General features: G+C 39.0%; 1 protein-coding gene across 1 annotated transcript; it reads right to left on the reverse strand.

Moving 5' to 3' along the window:
- Window positions 1–1,226: 1,226 nt before the first annotated feature.
- Window positions 1,227–16,399, reverse strand: kif4 (kinesin family member 4). Its single transcript, XM_056396459.1, has 31 exons — window positions 16,170–16,399; window positions 14,350–14,494; window positions 14,098–14,212; window positions 13,743–13,933; window positions 13,490–13,579; window positions 13,220–13,386; window positions 12,341–12,435; window positions 12,037–12,156; window positions 11,630–11,805; window positions 11,375–11,436; window positions 11,125–11,257; window positions 10,834–10,892; window positions 10,446–10,551; window positions 7,934–8,041; window positions 7,491–7,667; window positions 7,071–7,174; window positions 6,773–6,917; window positions 6,555–6,665; window positions 6,335–6,418; window positions 5,936–6,049; window positions 5,569–5,724; window positions 5,337–5,434; window positions 4,802–4,931; window positions 4,524–4,694; window positions 4,292–4,411; window positions 4,119–4,196; window positions 3,761–3,862; window positions 3,321–3,470; window positions 2,795–2,917; window positions 2,367–2,471; window positions 1,227–2,104 (listed from the first exon to the last, which is right to left on the reverse strand). Exons 2-31 carry the CDS (start codon window positions 14,470–14,472, stop codon window positions 1,895–1,897), a joined length of 3,723 nt encoding a protein of 1,240 aa, XP_056252434.1. The 5' UTR covers window positions 14,473–14,494; window positions 16,170–16,399; the 3' UTR covers window positions 1,227–1,894.
- Between the last annotated feature and the right edge of the window lie 3,374 nt (window positions 16,400–19,773).

A 19,773-nucleotide genomic window follows, 5' to 3' on the forward strand; every position in this document is an offset into this window, starting at 1 on the left:
GATCGTCTACATGTGAAGGACTCTGCGTTTCAACGTCCCCCTCTCCTCCTTTCTCAAACTATTTCTGAATTCCTAAGCCTCCACCTGAATGAAACCCTATGAAATCTTTACCCACTCAACCAGACGTGCCTGTTTTCTCTGCTGGCTCCCTCATGCAGCCTCACTCGTCCTCAGCTTGTATCTGTTATATGCTACTCGTGTATTCATCTGCCGCCATGTCCCTTTCTAGTAAAACATTTTCACTGTTTTGGTTCATGAAGTCCAAGTTCTTGGTTTTTTTTTATCTGAAAAATCAATAAACAAACTGTAAAGTCAAACAATACTGCTTTGTCTTGCTTTTTGTTTGGTCTGGGAAACAGCCACCAGAGCCAGAAGAGCAGCTTCCTTTGCTGTTATTCAGGCCAAAATGTTTGTGGAGTAGAGGGAGAGGAGCTGGCAGTGATTTGAAATGCCACCAGGTGGAGAGCTGTTGTTGGCAGCAGAGGGAACAACAGCTTGAAAGTCAGAAAATGCCAAAACACCTTGAGAGACCTTCAACTTTTGAATCACTGGCATTCATCAGAAACTGTATCGGCCCCCTGTAGGTTCGTTATAATTTGCAGAACTTGTGCTATGAGTCAGTACAATCACACTAATAACTCAGTGACCAATCACTGAGTTTATTCTGCTTTGTACAGAAATAAACCAATGTGACGCAGATGCTGCTCGTTTTCAACAGAGAGAACATGTAGAGCTCCCGCATCAGTCTATCACCAGCTGCTTCTCTCACACCATGAGATTAAGACTTCTGACTGCACAGTATAATAATATCTTTGTGTTCTTGACAATGTGCCTGACGGCTCTGCAATCCACAGGAAACTGGAAGAATTCAGACAAACCTGCAGAACAGACGCCACAAATACGTAATTTAGAAAGTGTATCAAACAACTGGCTCCAAGTGGATTTTTCAACCGTAAAATTGTCCCAGTCCAGATCCTCATATGATGAGCTGTTCTGAATATTTGGCATTTCTGCTTGATGAAAATATTTAATTGCTCTCCGAAACCTTCTGGTCTTAAAACATTCAATAATTAGTATATTAATTTTACTATTTTATTCATCCAATATTTAAAACGTGGAACATATAAAGGGTGCTCATCAATGTTTCAAGTAATTTGGACTTTAGTGATATAAATTTACATTAGCGACATGATTAGCAGCTGCAGCCTGTTGAAAAGAAAATAGAGACATGGTCATTTTATGAATTGCCGTTTATTTTGCTCTTTGAGCGTTTGGGGGATTTTTAAGAAAGACATGTGTGCACTAATATATTCAGTACTTACACTGCTCAATTTAACTTAAAGATTGAACTGCTAAGAAACTCCAATGAAAGTGAGTAAAAGTAAAACATAATCATAACAGTCTCAAGAATGAAATAAATTATTTTCCATCAACTTATGACACTACGATATTAAACACCGACACTGTTGTTTAAAAACAAGATTTAATTGTAAGACTTTATTCAGCTGATACTAAAAGCACAGTGGCTGCTCCTCCACACGTCCCGCTACAAAGTGTTGAATAGTACTGATGTAAAATTGTGACTGTAGATTGGTGGACTACTGATTTTATTTATTAGGAAAGTAAATTTAGTCTTACTCTATGGGGAATCATTATGTAATACATTAAACGTTACGTACAGGCGTCTTGATCATCTCATTGTGAAATCCAGTAAACAATTTAATTCTATTCACAGTCCGATTGTTACCCTCTACAGAAAACTAAGTGTTTTACAGCTACTTTCAAGTTACGTTACACAACAGTTTAGTCACATATAAAAAGACGGACAACATTGTGACAAACACAGACACAGACACAGACACCTCATGTAAAAAGCCCCACCACACTGTCCTCACTAAGATTCCTCACGGATAGGTGTGCACCCAGAGAAGAAGCTGTTCTGAAAACTCGTCAGGATTCGTTTCTTCTTCTTGAGGAAGCTGACGGTTGTTCTGTCTTCCTCCTCATTCTCGTCTTCCTCCTCCTCTTCTTCTGGCAGGAGAGGTTTCCTGACCAACTTCAAGTCTGCAGCGGTGTGTCCCATGTCTCCGATTTCTTTCAGCACCTAAAATGGTACGTTAGTATGTTAGTACACGTTCTGCATTAGAGCTTTAAAGCTCCAGGCCTGATACTACATATATGTAACATATACATTTAAAATCATAGGCAGTGCTTGACTAAATAATCAGGAAGAATAAAGTAGTGGCAGGTTCAAATGAACTGATATTCATCATTTCTTCTTTAAGTCTGAAAGCATGCCAGTCACTGAAGGTCACCATATGGATGGTAACTCTGTACCGCTGAGTTCTCAGCAGGAGCCAGTTTACCTTCTTGGTGGGAGTACAAGATGGAGGCTTGAAGAATGTGGTGTTGTCAGGGCTGGCGGATGACGAGTCTTGATGAGACACAGAGTCTCTGGAAACACTTTCTGTCTAAAATGAACAAAACATTCAAAGCTGAGAACAATGCTTATTGTTCTGCATGTAATCTATGAAAGAATCAAACCTCTTCAACTAAGAAAATCAAGGAAATCTTGTCAGTGAAAACCAGATCTGACTGGACAGCTGTCTGTGGCTGTGCTAATAAATAAAAAACTACATAAGAACCTGTTGAACTAATACCAGGTAATTCAGGTTTATTTTTGATTACTTTATAATTACTTACATATTTAATATTTCTATTCTATAATAGGTTCTGAAATCAAGGTCTAACAGTCTAATAATGACCTCTGTTAACTGAGCTAACTGAGACTTACCGCAGGCACCTGGTTGTCCATGTTTCGACATTTCTCATGATCACACTGGCAGTTCTCCCCACACGACATCTTTCCTTTGCGGCACCTGCACTGCTTGTTACCGCAGCGACCTTTACACGTACACTGACAGAAGACAAGCTGCTTACAATCATGGCCTTTCCATCACAAGTTAATATCCCACTATCCTGATTCTTACAAAACATTTACAGCTCAGCACCGTCCACAGCAGCTGGAGGACACGTCCACTGTTTAAGGTTTATTATCTTCCTTTAAAGAGATTTAATAACCTGAGGTTTACAACTTTAATTTTAAAGTTGTAAACCTTTGGATGGTATCTCAGTTTTTCAATTGTCTAGTGCATTTTGAATGACGTGGTCTTTTTGATTAAAGGCTGATTAAATATCCTGGATGTGATTTGTTCTCTCCCTTCATGATCTTCTCTGAGGACAGTCGGGGTCTATGTCTCACTGGTTTACTACACAAATGACCAGTTTGAAGACGTCCCCAATCCTAATCCCAGTCTCACCCCAGTTGCCTTTGTCTTCTTTGAGGCTCTGTGTTCCTTCTCAGGACGCCACTCCTCCTCCTCCTCCCCCTCACTGGGAGACATCAGCTCTTCAATATTGATGGCCATGTTCACCGGTTCTTTGGCGGTGGTGAAGCGTTTCCCTTTAGGCTTTTGTTCGGAGAGAAAACAAGCAAAGACAAATCAACACACTTGGACTTATCCTATAAAAAGTTTAGTGAAGCTACCTTCTGTCTTTATGCTATTTTTATGACCTTGCTTTTAATTAACTATAATTATAGTTTAATCAGTATAAATATTTTAATTTAATATATATTGTATAAAATTAAAGAGGATGATGTTCACAGTATCTTTCTTGATGCAGTGTTTTCTTTCAGTTTAAACCGGCTCTGACTGAAACACACAACAAACATGAAGGTAGAAAATCTGCAGTATTCAACCTTTGGAGGAACGTAGTCGAATGACTCTTCAGGGCTCTTCTCGTTGTTGGTCGTAGGCACAAGGATTTTCTTTCCACTTGCCAGGTGGAGCAATGACAGTTTCTGTGGACAAAAAAACATGACACATGGTCGCACAGTAAAATCACATCTACAGTCACAGTCCATATAATAAAATAGTGTATAATTACAAGATTACAAATCGTTATAATGGAGTCAGCAGAAAAGTAGTTATTTTTGGTTTGTGAATAGTATCTGCTCTCCTCAGTTGTATTAGACACAAGTCCGTGGTTTTCATCATTTTAGTTCAACTTCACATTAAAATGGAAACCAATAATGTCGGGGTTAATTATACAGTTACCTGTCTGTACTGCTCATTCTGCTCCACCAGTTTCTGGTTCTGCTCGCTCAATTCTCGCAGCTTTTCAAGCTCTTCTTCCTAAATCGATGTTACAAATAACGTGATTAACTCTGATGATTCTGCATGATTTTGAGACAAGGGTTGATTAATCACACTCCTCAGTGGAGACAAACCTGAACTTGGAGGCGCTGGAGAAGCTCCTTCTCCTTTGAACTCTCCTCATCTTTCTCCATCGTTTTGTCTGACTCTCCACATATGGGTTTACTCTGTAGCTGGTTCAGGAGGTAAAGCACCTGTACAAAGAAAGTGTAAATAAATAAATAAATAAATATAAACACACATAGATAAATATAGAGCAGAGCATGAATATGCATGTCTCTAAGAGGAGATAACAGACATGAGCACCTTCTCTTGATGCCTCTGCTCTAGTTCCACCAACTGCTGCTGGTGCTCCATGTCCATGGTTGACATCACATTTCTCTCATCAGCCAACATCTTCCTTAAATCTTGTGAGTTTCCTTTCTCCTGTTTGACTTCACTCTCCAGCTTGGCACTGGCTGTTTTAGCGGAAACCAGCTACATAAAAAGGGTTTTAAATGCAAACAGGAAGCAGCAAATTAATGTACTATTATAAAATATAAAATTATGTATTACTGGACTTCCTAAAAAAGATAATCTGTCACCTCAGACATCAAGACTTTAAGGGCACACTTGGCATCCACTATGCTTGTGATGCCATCTATGCGCTGCTTCAAACGCCCCTCGCTGTCTGCGACAAGAAGCTTCTGCTGGAGGTCGGCGATCTGGGCGTTCCTGTTAAAATACAAATCCCTTTGACGATCCCTTTGCTGAACAATAATAATATAAAAAATAAATTCAATGTTTGTGTGGATATTTTTGGAAAACTGATATTGTGGTTTTAAAGAATCAAAATCCTTTGAAATGACTTGAAATAAAAGCACATACAGTATCTGGTAAGTGCTTTAAGTGCACAATCCACTTTGCCCAAGTGGTGGTGACTTACATTGCACAGCAGACTTTAGCAGGCCATTTTTAAACATTTTTGTGTATCATTAAATGTTGCACAGATGAGAAACCTAATAGCTCAGAGAATGGCGAGGGGAGGGGAGGGTGTATTTCAGCCTACGGCAAGGAAGAGTATCAAATCAGTATCAAATCAAAAGATCAAATCAAATGAACTGAACAGGTCCGACTCACCTGAGACCCATTTCTGTCTCCAGGTTCTCAACCTGTTTGGTCAGAGGTGTTTCCAGCGCCCCGTGCGTCTCCAGCTCAGAGATAATCAGTGTCCGACGCTGCAAGGAAGGACAAATCAAAGGACTGATGCTTCTAACATTTCTACTCCGCTACGGCACCGAATGTCTCACTTTGTGCATATTCTTTGTGTTTGTAAGTTTGTGTGAGTAAAACTACAAATTCCTCAGCTCACCCTGATTTTGGGAGCTGGTCTCTCCCCGGCATCAATCTGCTGTTTGAGGTGGTTGATCTCCTGAGCCAAGACCTTTCTGTCATCCAGCAGATCGCTGAGGTGGCGCCGGGCCTCTTCTATACTGACCATCACCTCCACTTCATTGAGAAACCATGTCTGATCACATCAATACAGAGTTAACAACAATACAATGCCCAGTATACAACAATAGAAAGTCTGTCAATCTTCTTGTAGAAATATTTATGCTTCAACGTATTTGCAACTGTTGGTTAACTTCTCAAGCTGGATGCTCAATAATAATAAATAAGTGTTTTTTGTACTAATAGATCAAATAAAAGTTGTGGCAACTACAGAAGAGTTTTACTACCTTAACTCTTGCAGCAGGTCCCTCTGTTCCTCTGCTTTGAGCATCTTTCCGTTTATCTGCCACCTCACTTCTTTTCTGTAGAGCATCTTTCAACCGCTTGTTTGCAGCTGCAGCCTGGAGGCAAAAAAATAAAAACTTGTAACAAGCTACTTTAACTAATTTCCAGTACATTTGATTCTAGCAGCTTGATATGAATGTATAATTTGATGATATTCAAACTGAATTTCTTGTAGAATTAGAGAAACAGGTGAAGTGACTCGAAGGATTGTAACTTGGTTAGTGCAATTTGGGAACACACATTTAAAATATACAGTATGTATTTGCTATTTACATATGTTGAAAATATTAAATCCAGCATATTTACATTTAGATCACACAGACAACAGAGAGAGGCCTCACCTCTTCAGTTTTACGTCGCAGAACGTTGGCCTGTTTCTGGAAATCCCTCTCAAGTTTCAGCAACTCATACTGACGCTTACGATCCTGTAAAACAGATCAAATAAACTGTGAGGTTCATGAAGACAAAGAACCTGAATCTATTAATACAAGAAAAAATACTGAGTGAATTTATGGATAAAATGTCCTGCAGCGTCTCAAGAAGAAGCCGATCTTCACACACCTTCTCCTTGAGCTGCAGCACCTCCCTGTCCTTCTTGCTCTTCCAGTGTCTGAATTTCTCAGAGTCGTCCCTCATCTGCCTCATCAGCTGTGTTCGCTGGGTCTTCATCGCCTGTGAGAACACAGAGCACAGAAAATGGTCTTACTACATGTTTACTGTTAAATAAGATGCTTAACGCAGCCATCACAAACACTAAAGCAAAGAAAATCACTGGTTACCTGTATCTCCTGCATAAGCTTGCTAACTTTCAGAACAGATGACTCTTTGAGCTTTAGCAGTTTGGACTGTTCAAGAAGTTTCTTCTTCATGTCTACGAGCTGGCCCTCGAGCTCCTGCAGCCTCTTCCTCCGCTGCTCACTGAGCCTGGAAGACGGTGGTGAACGTCAGATGAAGAAGGGAATGAGGAGTGAAGGCTGATGAGATTACTTTTGATTTTACATCAAAATAAATAGATTTCATAAACAGGCATAAATATTACTTCAGGTAAAACCTAACCACAAAAATCAGTGTTCATACTTGGCCTGGTTAGTGTCTTTCTTTGCAGACTGAAGAGCCAGAACCAGGTCCTCTTTCTCCTTCTGCAGAGAATCCACCGCAGACTGCAGACTATGTACATTTTTCTGTGGGACACAATGTCCAGCAGATTAAAACCTGTCCATCATTTCTCAACAATTAAATTACTGTGTCATAATTAATACAATCACACAAAAAGACAATGCTTTAAACTTAACCCAATTCAACGCTCACAGGAACCTTGTACAATAGATGACACACCTCATGTTAATTATTGGATGGTACAGCATTTTAACTACAGTAATAAACATTTACCCTTTTTAAATCAGTGTCAGAAAGTTCAAAAATTTCTGATTAAATAATTGAAATTAAAGCAGTTTTTTAAATTATTGTGAAAGTCAAATGGACCCAAAGTTCTCGTACCTGGTGCTCTGACTGCATCGGCTCCAGCTGGCTGTCATTCTGACACATTTTCCTCACAAACGCTTCCTTCAAACTCAACACTTTGTTCAGCTCAATCAGCTCCTTGGACAGCTGGGCCTGCCGCAGTGCATGATGGGTTGTAAAGCCCTCTGGGGACTCCTTACCAACAATGGCATCCTGTTACAGTTGGGAAACATCTTAAATTACATTTAGATCAAAAGTAAAGAAGTAAATCGAGATAGTTTTTATTCACTGTGTGAAAGAGAGGAAATGTGTCACCACATTAAATTTGATTAAAAAAAATATGCTGAATATCATCATTATCATATCTGATAACAAAGTGTAAAAATGAAGCACAACAGCAGAATTCTGAAGTTTGTGAGGTATCTTTAACAATAAATGTAATTTAATTTGAACATCAACAGAACGAAACTGTCACGTACTGATGAGGATTCGTCTGCTGCATTTTTACTGCCGTTCCCGGACCCCTCCGGTATATCCTCTCCTGCAGCCATAGCGTCGATGGAGGCAGCAATGCCTGCGCTCTCATTCTTAGAAAATACAACAAACGGTAAAACAGTCAATATTATGAACAAATAGTATGGTGAACATCCAAATCATCCAGAGCTGCATTCTTACTCCAGACTGTGAGTATTTGGACACTAACACTTAAATGTAGAACAAAAAAGTGCAAAGTCTCAGCTTTAATTTGACATGGTTTAAGTCAATATTGAGAGAACTGTGTGTGATATAGTTCTTTTAACACAGTGTCCAAATTGTACCAGGTTCAAAAGTAAGTGGACACTTGGCAGCTAAATGTTTCTTGGGACTCCGTGTCATTTCAACATTAGTTCTTGCACAAAAAAGCTCCGGTGGCTCAGAGATGATTGAGACTTTCCTTTTATAGATTGCGGTAAATTGTCTTAATGAGGAGTAAAGATGTAACCACACAAGTGAAGAAGGTAATAATGAGGCGCGAAGAAAAAAAAAAGTAGTTGGTCAACCAAAATCAACAGTTATACGCTCTGATGAAACAAGTGAGGAACCTGGTAGACTGAGGAGTAGGGCTGGGGCGATGCGGCGACGTCATCGATTACGTCGACGCAAAAACTGTGCGTCGATGCGTCGTTTGAAAACAAACAATGGCGGCATCAAGTAGCAGCAGTATCGATACCAGCGAGTCAGTTGACTCTGATCAATGTAGAACACGAACTCGTAGTTCAAAGGTATGGGACTATTTTTCCGTAAAAGGAGGCCATTCTGTCGTTTGTCGGCTGTGTAAAATGGAGATGGCTTATCATTTTATTTTTGTTAAATGGTACCTCTGGCATCACACACAGACACACACTACACACAATATTCTTGAAAAGGCAGAGTGTATGTTCCTGTGAATGAACAGCGCTTTATATTTTGTTAGTTAAAAAAGAACACTACTGCTGTTTATATTTTATTGATTTTACGATGATAACATTTTCTTGATTCTTGCACAAGAACTTGTTTTATTTATTGAAAGTATTTTATTTCATGTTATACGCTACCTCTGACGTCAGATTGCACTATTGTTTTCATTACTTGAATTTTATTTTGGAATTTGGTAATTTTTGGTGAAAACAATAAAAATATGTTGGAATGAAGAAATTTGTGTTTTTTCATTGAGATACATAAATTAGCATATGTAAATTGCTATACAAGTCAAATAATGGGAAAATAATCGATAATCGAATCAAATCGAATTGAAAAAATGAATCGTTAGATTAATCGATGCATCGAAAAAATAATCGCTAGATTAATCAATTACAAAAATAATCGTTTTGCCCAGCCCTACTGAGGAGTCTTGTGGATGACCATAAAATCATGTGCACTCTCCAGGTTGTTGTCTATACGTTTCCTTGTCATCGATCAAGAGATTCATGACCAGAACCTCAGAGGATTCAACACAAGATGCAAACTACTAGTAAACCTCAAAAACAGAAAGGCCACGCTACAGTACTCAAAAACATCCAAAAAGAAACTGGCAGAGTTCTGGAACAAAGTTCAATGGACTGATGAAACAAGAATCAATCTCTATCAAAATGATGAAAACAGGAAAATGTGGAGAAAAAAAAAAGGAACCAGGTCATGACCTTAAACACACCAACTCATGTGTCAAACATGGTGGTGGTTCTGCTGTGGCTTTGGCAGGTATGGCTGCCAGTGGAACTGGTATTTATTGATGATTTCACTGCTGACGAAAGCAAAAGGAGGTATACAGAAACAGTCTGTGCTCAGATTCAGCCATACGCATCCAAACTCATTGCACAACATTTCATCATTCAGCAGGACAACGATCCCAAACATATGGCCAAAGCAACCAGAGCTTTTCAGGGTGAAGAGAGGAATATCTTTGACTGGCCAAGTCAATCACCTGACCTCAGTCTGACTGAGCTGCAGTCGACCTGCTGAAGACCAGACTAAAGACACAGACCAGAGTCTACAGTGAAGACCTGGGAGACCCTCACCAGGGAAAATTCAGACTGTCATGGACTGCAAAGGATTTTCCACAAAATATTAAATATGATTTTCTTTGACTTCATGTGTTTCTGTCTAATTGCTTATAAAACCCTAAAATTTGGACACTGTGTTGAAAGGTTAAATTTCACACACAGATCTTTAATGTAGATCCCAATATTCTATTTCAGGTTGAATGTGCTGTGACACAGAACCTGAATAACACAGTCCAAATACTTATTGTCAGGGCTGTAAAACTGTTACAACTCGCTGCTTAAGTTCTGATGAAAAAACAAACAAAAACATTTATACTGCGATTTAGAAATAAGTGCAGCAACTAAAGAATGCACTTACCTTCAATTAAACTCTTAATTAAATCTAATTAATCAAGTGACTCTACAAAAAGTCAATCAGCATTACTACACTCTGCTGTCTTTGGTGCTTTATGATGCAAGTTGACTCGTGTACCTTGAGCTCCAGGATGACGTCTTGCAGGTTCCGCATCACCTCAACATTCTCCTTCAGCTCCTGGTCCTCCAGCGTCTCCAACACTTTCTCAAGATTCACTGTACATCTGAAATAAAGGTAGATAAAAGTTTGGTCCAATATAATCAACTTCAAGGCCAATAAACCTTGTATATCCTAAAACACAGTCTTTCAGAACTAAAACCCTTTGAACTTTTCTCTTGATGAGATCATCAGCATGCAACAACAATTACAAGACATTAGGGATAGATTTACTCAGAGCATTAAAAACTAAGCAAAAGCTCTAAGAAGAATGACTTAGCACAGTTTTCTTTAAGCTTTGTCACACTCATTCCAAAACCCTCCTGGCTTCATGCCTGTGTAAACTTACGCCGCATGGTGCCGCAGTTGTTCCAGTTTGCTTTGCAGTTTCTCATTTGTTTGTTCCGTCTATAAAATAAAGCAAAACGCAATTTGATAAAAAATAATGGATGACAACGCAGAACTGAAAAGTCAGAGAAAGGACACATAACATGATAAACCAAAAGCATTTTTACTTTTTGTTTTGATGGCAATATCAATCGTCTTGCTTTTTTTCTACCCAAGTGCACAAACAGAAAGTTTTCCCATCAGCTTTCAACATTGACTTTGGAAGAGGGAATGGTAAAGAGATGTGTGTCACCATAATGATCTTCTCGAACATGAGGGCGGTCTGTCCAGCTGCCTCACTCAGCTCCCTGCTCAGCTTATTGTTCTCGTCCTGCAGAGCGCGGTTCCTTTCTACCAGCTTAGACACATTCTCCCCTGACGCTGGCCTGTAACAGATGAACCATGAAACTGTTATGGCCCTTTGTTGTGGGTGATATCTACCCTGGGTGCCTTTATCTTACATTCTGGGGCATTATGTAACTGGGAAATGTCTTATGTCTTACCCAGAGAGCACTGGAGCGACTCCTCCACGGGCATGAAGTAGCATCACCTGCAGCTCCTGAACCTAAACAAGTATGAAATCAAGAAGAAGGAAGGTTTTGTATCATACGTTTTCATATTAGTTTGATCTTTCTCCTAAGCAGTAATCAATATAAACAGAGATTTCCTACTTTTAAGCAAGTAACTGAACTGCATTTAACCTGTTAGTTTGAGATGTGATTGTGAGGTCAACTTAACCCTTTCTCTAATGTCTGTACCTGTTGTTTCAAACGGCTCATTTCTGCAGCTCTGGGGTCAACGTTGACTATGGGTTTGTTTTTAATTTTGCGAGCTCTGTCAGCATATCGCAGGGTATTGATGGTTTCCTCCATATTTGAGTCTGCAGGACTGATGCATGCAATCATCAAAGTGTGGCTGTTGCCTCCCAAAGAGTCTGAGGAAACAAGCACACAAGAGCTTGCTTAGTAAAATTATTCTGCAGTCATTAACTGTGCTGACTTGTTGCTGCTTTCAACACCTGCTTGTTTTGATTAACCAGTAACTTTCAACCAGACAATAAAAGCAAGGAAACTTTTTTGAATATGATTTGCTCATAGTGAGTATGGTATTTGAGACTGACCTAATGCCCAATATGTAACTTCTGAACATCTTAATCAAAGTCTACCTTGTAGCAGGCGTGTGAGCTTGGAGTCTCTGTAAGGAACAAAGGTGTTTTTCTTGCTTTCATCCCCCAGTGCACTGATCACATTACCCAAAGACAAAAGGCCTCGATTGATGCTGATGCCTGAAGATGAAAATAAACAGCATCAAAACAGAAATACTGTTATTACGGTCACAATTACAATACAAGAGAGACAGCACATATAAATATTGTAATGCAGCATATTATCATTTCAGAGAATTGTACAATGAGTGTTGACAAATTTTTAATGAGTACATTTAAAGAAATATATATATATTGATGTTACCTTCCTTTAAACGATCTCCCTCTGCTTTGGTTTTCTTTTGTCTCTCTGAACCAGCGAGATCCACAAGGTGCAGCTTTGAAACAACTGAATCAACTCTGTAACAAAAGATTGAACAAATATTCAACTTGTACCATATTTAGAAAATGTTACCTCATGTGCCACATGATGTGGACATGCACGTACACAGTAGCCCCAGGGGCAGTATCATATCCTGTATCTTTATGAAAAACAGCAGCACAAACACAAATGTTGAGTCAAATCAGTTTTGTACAAAATCAAATATCAGAAGAAGGGTATAAAACCATTTCTAAAGCTTTGACCATTCCCAGGAGCACACAGGCCTCAATAATTGTGAAATGGAAGAAGTTTGGAAACACCAGTCACTCTAACAGAACTTAAGCCGGCCTCTGCAGGGATAGGAGAAGCTGCCGAAAGGACAACCATCTCAGCAGTACCACATCAATCGGGCCTTTAGGGCAGAGTGGCTAGACAGAAGTCACTTTAAGTAAAAGGGCTATGACAGTCTTCTTGGAGTCTGGCAAACAGGATTTAAAGGACTGAGAGCATGAGGAAGAAGATTCTCTGGTCTGATGAGATAAAAATTTAACCCTTTGGGCAGAACTCATGTCTGGTGAACACCAGGCACTCATTAGCTGGCCAATACCAATACTACAGTGAAGCATGGTGGTGGCAGTATCATCATCAGCAAGGACAAGGAGGCTGGGATCTGAATATCATAGTATGTATAATTCCTCTCACATTATAAGGAGCACTGTCAACATGTATTCTGAGTGCATGTCATTGCAGTGTATGTTTGAGCAAAGTGAACTAAGGCAAAATAGTGAAATGATTATGGGGAAAAAACTCCACCAAACTGACTTGTCTGTTCCTCTGCGCTGCTCCAGTGTGATGGTGAAGATAGCGTGTGAGCGTGAAGAGGCAGCATTCATCGCTGTTGAGCCCACAGTGCGAGCAGAGTTTCCAAGCTCTAGACAGCCCACCATCTCTTGGGCAGAGAACACCTGCCTCTCTGTTAAACCCACAATCTGTAAAACATCATATTTTCAATAAAAACAAAGGCTGACACTGAGGTATAAAATTATACATGGGTGCAGTATACTTCGGTTTATCATTAGCTCAGTGACTCACCTTTATGCCATCTTTGGGGTCTTCTCGAATGCTGATGGCAGGTTTATCTTTAGATGCACACAGCAAGTCCAATATATCTTCATTGTAGATCTACCATCAAAAGGAAAATGCTTAACCAAATTACTCTAAAAGGCTAATGTGCAATAAAATAACATTTGCTGGATGCCAAGGACCACAATACATTTTCTAAATGTCATTAAAAAAAGTTAATGATGAAAAATCACCACAGAGTGAACAATACATGTCCACCAACCTCCAGGTAAGATACTGCCAGACAGAATTCACAGTCTGTCCTTTTCTCCCTCTCCTCAAAAATTCTTCTGATAACTCGTGGAATAACTCCAACTGAAGGATCGTTCTCTTGAGCTGATGTGTATGTTCCTCCCATGGAGAAGGTCTTACCTGATCCTGTCTGTCCATATGCAAGAACTGTGGCATGGTAGCCTACAAAAAGGACAAAAGAACATAAATTAAAAAAAAATAAAATAAATAATAATAATAATTTTGTTAATTAAATGTTATGTTTTTGCAGCCAATGGCACCTCCCACAAAGCTGATAAATCCAGAAAGACGTTTCAATTAATCATCATGTTCAAAGACATTGTTACCTTTGAAAAGCCCACACAATAAGGGGGACACAGCCGTACTGAAGACTTCTTCTTGTTCAGCAGTGGGATCAAATACATAATCATAGGTGAACGCCTTCTCTGTGCCAACAATTAACTGAAAACAAACAACATAAATAGTGTTAAGTGTAGCTGCATAAAATAAAATTAAAAGTCACACATGGATATAATTGACTTGGTACAAAAACTTTACTCTAGATTTGACATAAAAAACATAAATTGTTGATCACACACCTGTGGCTCCCCAGGCACAAAGGTGAGACAGCACTGACATCCTTCATTGATTTCTTTAGATACCAACGGGCGAGATCGCAAGGCAACCCGCACTGGGATCACCTTAGCATCCTCATTTGTCATGATGCAAGATTCTAATCAAGACCTAGTAATAAAAGAAACAGAGGAGATTGTCACAATGAAGCCAAGTAATATAAGTCCAATAATATGGCAAGATAACATGTCATCAAATATTGTAAACAGACAAGACTCTGATAAACCCCCATTTAAAATAAGAGACAACAGCTTAAATAAATAAAAAAGGCAATGCTAGATAGATCTACAGTGATCTATTATTTTTAAAAGTAAGATTTTTCTTCCATGTTGATATGACGAATTAAACATCATGTGAACACACAAGTCTTTCAGGATTAAGAGATTAATTGAAAAAAAGACCTAAATAACCAATAACTCTGAACTTTCAGTCTATGATACCAGCATATGCAAGCAATATGTACGCAAATAGACTCAGCAAAGGCCTGTATATCCATATGAACTATTAACTGTGTGTTATATTTTCAGAACAGCAGGAAAAACATTTAATTTAAAGAACATTATCAGCTCAACAGAGACTCTGGGACAACATCAGAGTAGTGTTTGGGGGCTTGGATTACAATATAATTATTTTGTCCACTCAATATACATGTGATAACTTGACAAATCAAAAATTAATTTGATAAATTAATTTGAAGAATGCAGAGCTGTACTTTCTGAGCTGGGATATTACATTACATCTGTTGACTTGGTGTTAGTGTGACATTTTGCTACAAAATGTCTATGGAGTCTGGAAAAGTCCCATTGTTTTATACTTATTCCTAAAACCTTGACTATTATACCTTTCTGGACACAATAAATACAGTTGAAATGGAAATATCACGCACATTTCATTGCCATCCAATTTTTCTGTGTTAAAATGTAATAAATTGTGATGTGATTGTGTTTAATCAAAGTGAAGTGTGTGGCACAGTGTAACAATATAGTATCAACAAACAAACTGGGCTAACAGCACCTCAGGTGTGAATCAAAGGTATGAATCCCAGCATCAGTTGCTTTTTCTGTCCTCCTGCCAGAGCCAGAATAATGACGATTAAATTCTTCCCCAAGAGAAATTATAATGTGGTATTCAAATGATTGAAACTCGTAAATTAAGTCTCTGGCGTGGACAACGGCTGTGTCATTATTTATTAGATAGTTTAATAGTGTCACTATGGATGTACATAATTTTTGTTTGACAAATTACATACGACTGACGGAGGTTGAATGGTTTTTAGTGGTGAATCAGAAATTGTCCCCATGTCTCAGCAGAATCACCATGGGTGTTGTCCTTACTGCCCATGGGGTTAGTCCATTATACACTTTCTATGGTGCAGCTCCATGGTTTGTATGAGGATGACGCCATAACTTTCAGCCCATCGTTCAGACAGCTCAAACCCGAGCTGCACAATAAGCTGTTGTTATTATGGAAATATGCTTTTTTTTTGGATACATACTTTAAATGGAACTTTACTCGGTCGTTCTGTCTCCGGGATACACGAGCCAGTTAGCTAATTAAATATATATAACGTTTAGTTCAATCAATACGAAGTGCAGCTCAAGATATAATTTCACCATTAGTGGTCGATAAAAGTGCAATTGTTACTAAATTGACAGCCATACCGCTAAGATAACAAACCGTCTTCAACCAAGCTGACGGTTAATAACTAACTGAAGTTAAAGTGGGCAGCAGTTTAACGTTAACTAGCTAGCTGCGGTTATTAGCAAGACGTTGATATTAAAGTTACCTCTTCACGGCTTGTCCAGCGCCAGCGTTTAAATATCACGAATAAGGTATCCGGTGGTTGTGGTTGATGATGAAGACCACCAATATCTGACTGTCGTAACAAAACGTTTACTTTTCCGTGTCACTTGTTGTAAACTTTTGTTCTATGTCCGTGTACTTAGACCGATATCCATGAGATGAATGTTGTTACTGCCCGCCACTTTCAAACACCCGGCTCCTCCCCACTCTTTCTTCTTCTACGTGTGGATTAATGGCACAGTCAACGAAGCTGGGCCGCTCTACTGACCTCTACAGGAAAAACAGAAAAACACAGTATTAACACAACGGAGATTTACCAGAAATGACTGTATTCTTTCGCGGTTACTCTTTCACATTTCATCTTAATTCCTGAGTGAATTATTATGCTTTAATCTGGTGTTTAATCTGCTGCAATGAAAGCAAAACACATACAAACAGAAGCATGTTTTACTGCTCCTAATTTAATTATATTTCATTTGTTTTTCCTCCCCATACAGAAATGTAATATATGACATATATGTCCCTCTATCAAAAGTGATGTTGCCATATATGTCACCTATAAGAGGATATATTATTATCACATATAGACATCCTCTGGATATATGAAGATATAAGTTTATAAAATATATGTACACATATGTACACATAGCTTATAAAAATATCTATATGATAAACTTTCATATGATCATATGTTGCAACCATATTTGGTAACGATATATTTGATTTATTTATGCAAGTTTCTTTGCCTTTGGGATGAATGTTTATAACATACATTATGTCTACAATATAAGAATACATACATCAAGATACATATTTGTTTGGGCTAGACATATACTGTATATCAATATATGAAATTGTTCCAATTTTTAACAGGGTTCAGTTATAACTGCTACATATGTGTTTTTATTTTACATGTACACATATTTCATACATGGAATTCAATATATGTACATATATTACATTTGTGTATGGGTTCCTGTTGAGCTTGTTCCTTCTACACAGTGAAATCAATCTTGACTTTAATATACACAATTTCATATTTATTAAGTTTTATGTTGCCCTGAGAATCCTGGAACAAATTCATCAAGAGTTCAAAAATTCATAGAGGTTTGTTCTGACTGTCCCAATGAATAATCAAGTCTGTAAATGATTCAATATCCAAATGCTTGTCCCATTGAGCTGAGCACATATCTGGTAATGCATTAATGCTTTGGGCTAAACTAAAACCTAATTAATTTCTGTGTTGACCCAAGCTTGCAGGTATAACTTAAATTCCCTGTTGATTTGAAAACTGCACTCCCTTGCTTTAATACATTTTAATAACAATAATGACAGAGTGAGTCATGGAGGTGAATCACTGTTATTACCTGACTCATCCCCTCATTAACTGACAATGAGAGCTGTGATACAAAGCATATCAGTTCCAAAACAACCAATACAACCAAAACAACGGTGGGAGCAGAGGGAAGAGAGTGAGCATCAGAGCCATGCTGTCCAGGCAACCGGATGGGACTCGGTAATTGTGTAAGATAGACATGCCACGTTAAGAAATGAAAACGATCAGGAGAGATTATTTTTTCTTCAAGACAAGTGCAAATAGAGGGGGGGAGATACGGCAGAAGAGAAGCTGAGAGGGTGACATGACATCCCTCTTGATGAGATGAGTTTTCAGCCTACAATGGGAAGTGAGGAGTGACTCTTCTGTTCTGGCAGGAGGAGAAAGGTCATTACACTGGGAGTCAGAAGGGAAAACAGCTGGGTCCAGATAGAGTGGTGACAGGGTTTCTGCAGGGAGGAGAATCAGGCAGTCTAGTGGCATAAAGACAGAGCATTGACTGGCAGCGCATTTGCACTCCGATTAGATGCATTCCTATTTCTCAATTCCCACAATTATGCAAAAATGATTCTCCCGTCGTACCAATGCACAGGACAAATGAGCACACACAGCTCTGTTGTAATGGGGTCCTATTCAAGCCCTGACCTTTACCAACCTTGTAACCACCGAGGACTGCAACAACATTGATAGAGCTTATCCACTCTAACACAGATGTCTGCTCAGCCTCCACCCTCCTCTGACAGAAGCTGTTGACCTCTCATACAAACACTGGATGAGCTATGAGAGTACACATCCACTAGAGGTGTATCCTATATCATATTAACCACCTCATTGATTATTTATCATCCACTATCTGAGCAGTTGAAATCATAAAGGTATTAACACATTGACATTGGGACAAGGTTGGGGGGATTCAGGGTGCTTTGAGACTCTAATGGGTGGAGAGGTTTTGTGCCACAACATGAGCTTGGCCAACAATAAGGGGTTGTTTTGATATTCAGAAATCTCAGCAGGAGACTTGGGAACAATCACTGAGTCACTGATATTAAGCAAAACTCCTGCTAATGTACTTTGGCTATTATGGAAGGAAAAACATCCGTTATTTTCTCTTTAGTCTCAATCATTCAACCAGTGACGAAGTATGTGGTTGACCTCACATGCAGTCGAAATACAGTGTTATTTTGTATTTTCTGACTTTCTGAAGAACCTGTGAGGTTTTACTGAACTTTATGTTTACAGATGACTAACTCTCTGTCTTCTGTCAGCTATTGTACAAGAAATCTAAGAAGCGAGTGAGTCCTGCCTCTGTGGGAATTTCCACCACAAGGCCTAAGAACAACATGCCAGATTGTCCCTGCTCCCAAGAATAGAACAGGCAGTGAATGAATGGAACAAACCAGTGCATCCTCTCCATATATTCACTAACTGATGACTGGGTTCGTCAGAATGTTTCTTGAATAGGAAGATTACAACGCAGACAGAAACGCTCTACGCTCAGACCGTTCGCCTCACTTAAAGCCACACTGACCTTGAACAGCACGGCCTTCTCTTACACTGTAGTTGGAAAAGGAGGTAATTCAGCCTGCTGCCCCTTTCCTGTTGTAGTTTCAAAAGGTAATCTGGATGGCGTGGACTGCATTGCAATGACATCACCCATGCTGAAAATCCAATAGTCGCATGAATGGGCTTTTGAAGAGAAAACACTCCAGTCAGCTGCACTAAGCCATGTGTACATACCAGTTAATGCCCAACTAAGCTAAAGGTTCTATAATGGAGTTTCACATTAACTCCTGAAAATGTAACATATGATCAAAACAAATCTGATCTAAGCAGCTAAAACAGTAATTAAGTCTGCTGGGAATCAATTAATTAGAAAGAACTTCAGTATTATGCTGTAGAACTTTATCATTGAAATATCTAAATCAGAGCCGATATACATTTAATGACTTTACAGTGCTGAATGTGGCTATAAAGCCATATCACATCACATACACGGCCATGACTGAGGACCCTTCCACATTATTCTGCTGAAGCCACGGCAGCTGCTGTTATCAAAGGCCAAAGTAGGAGAAAAGATCTGCACACTTTGAAAATAGCTCCCAGAAATAATTAACGTTTTGATCTGCAAGGATCTTGGTCAGGCTCTGTCAAATCCAGACAGTCAGTGACAGAGCCTGATGAAGATCATTGCAGATCGAAACATTGCTGTTTTATGAACATTTCTGGGAGCTATTAGCACAGTGTGTGGATC

Source organism: Seriola aureovittata, chromosome 15, assembly GCF_021018895.1.
Source record: "Seriola aureovittata isolate HTS-2021-v1 ecotype China chromosome 15, ASM2101889v1, whole genome shotgun sequence".
Classification (NCBI taxonomy): Eukaryota; Metazoa; Chordata; class Actinopteri; order Carangiformes; family Carangidae; genus Seriola; species Seriola aureovittata.

Bases quoted from the DNA above. Each gene is read 5' to 3' on its own strand.
- kif4 (XM_056396459.1), bottom strand. From the start codon at position 14,472: ATGACAAATGAGGATGCTAAGGTGATCCCAGTGCGGGTTGCCTTGCGA. The intron at 11,806-12,036 runs GTAGACTTTGAT...TTGTTTCCTCAG, and splicing joins GCTCACACGCCTGCTACAAG to ACTCTTTGGGAGGCAACAGC. The intron at 4,412-4,523 runs GTGCTCATGTCT...TTCTTTGTACAG, and splicing joins AGCAGAGGCATCAAGAGAAG to GTGCTTTACCTCCTGAACCA.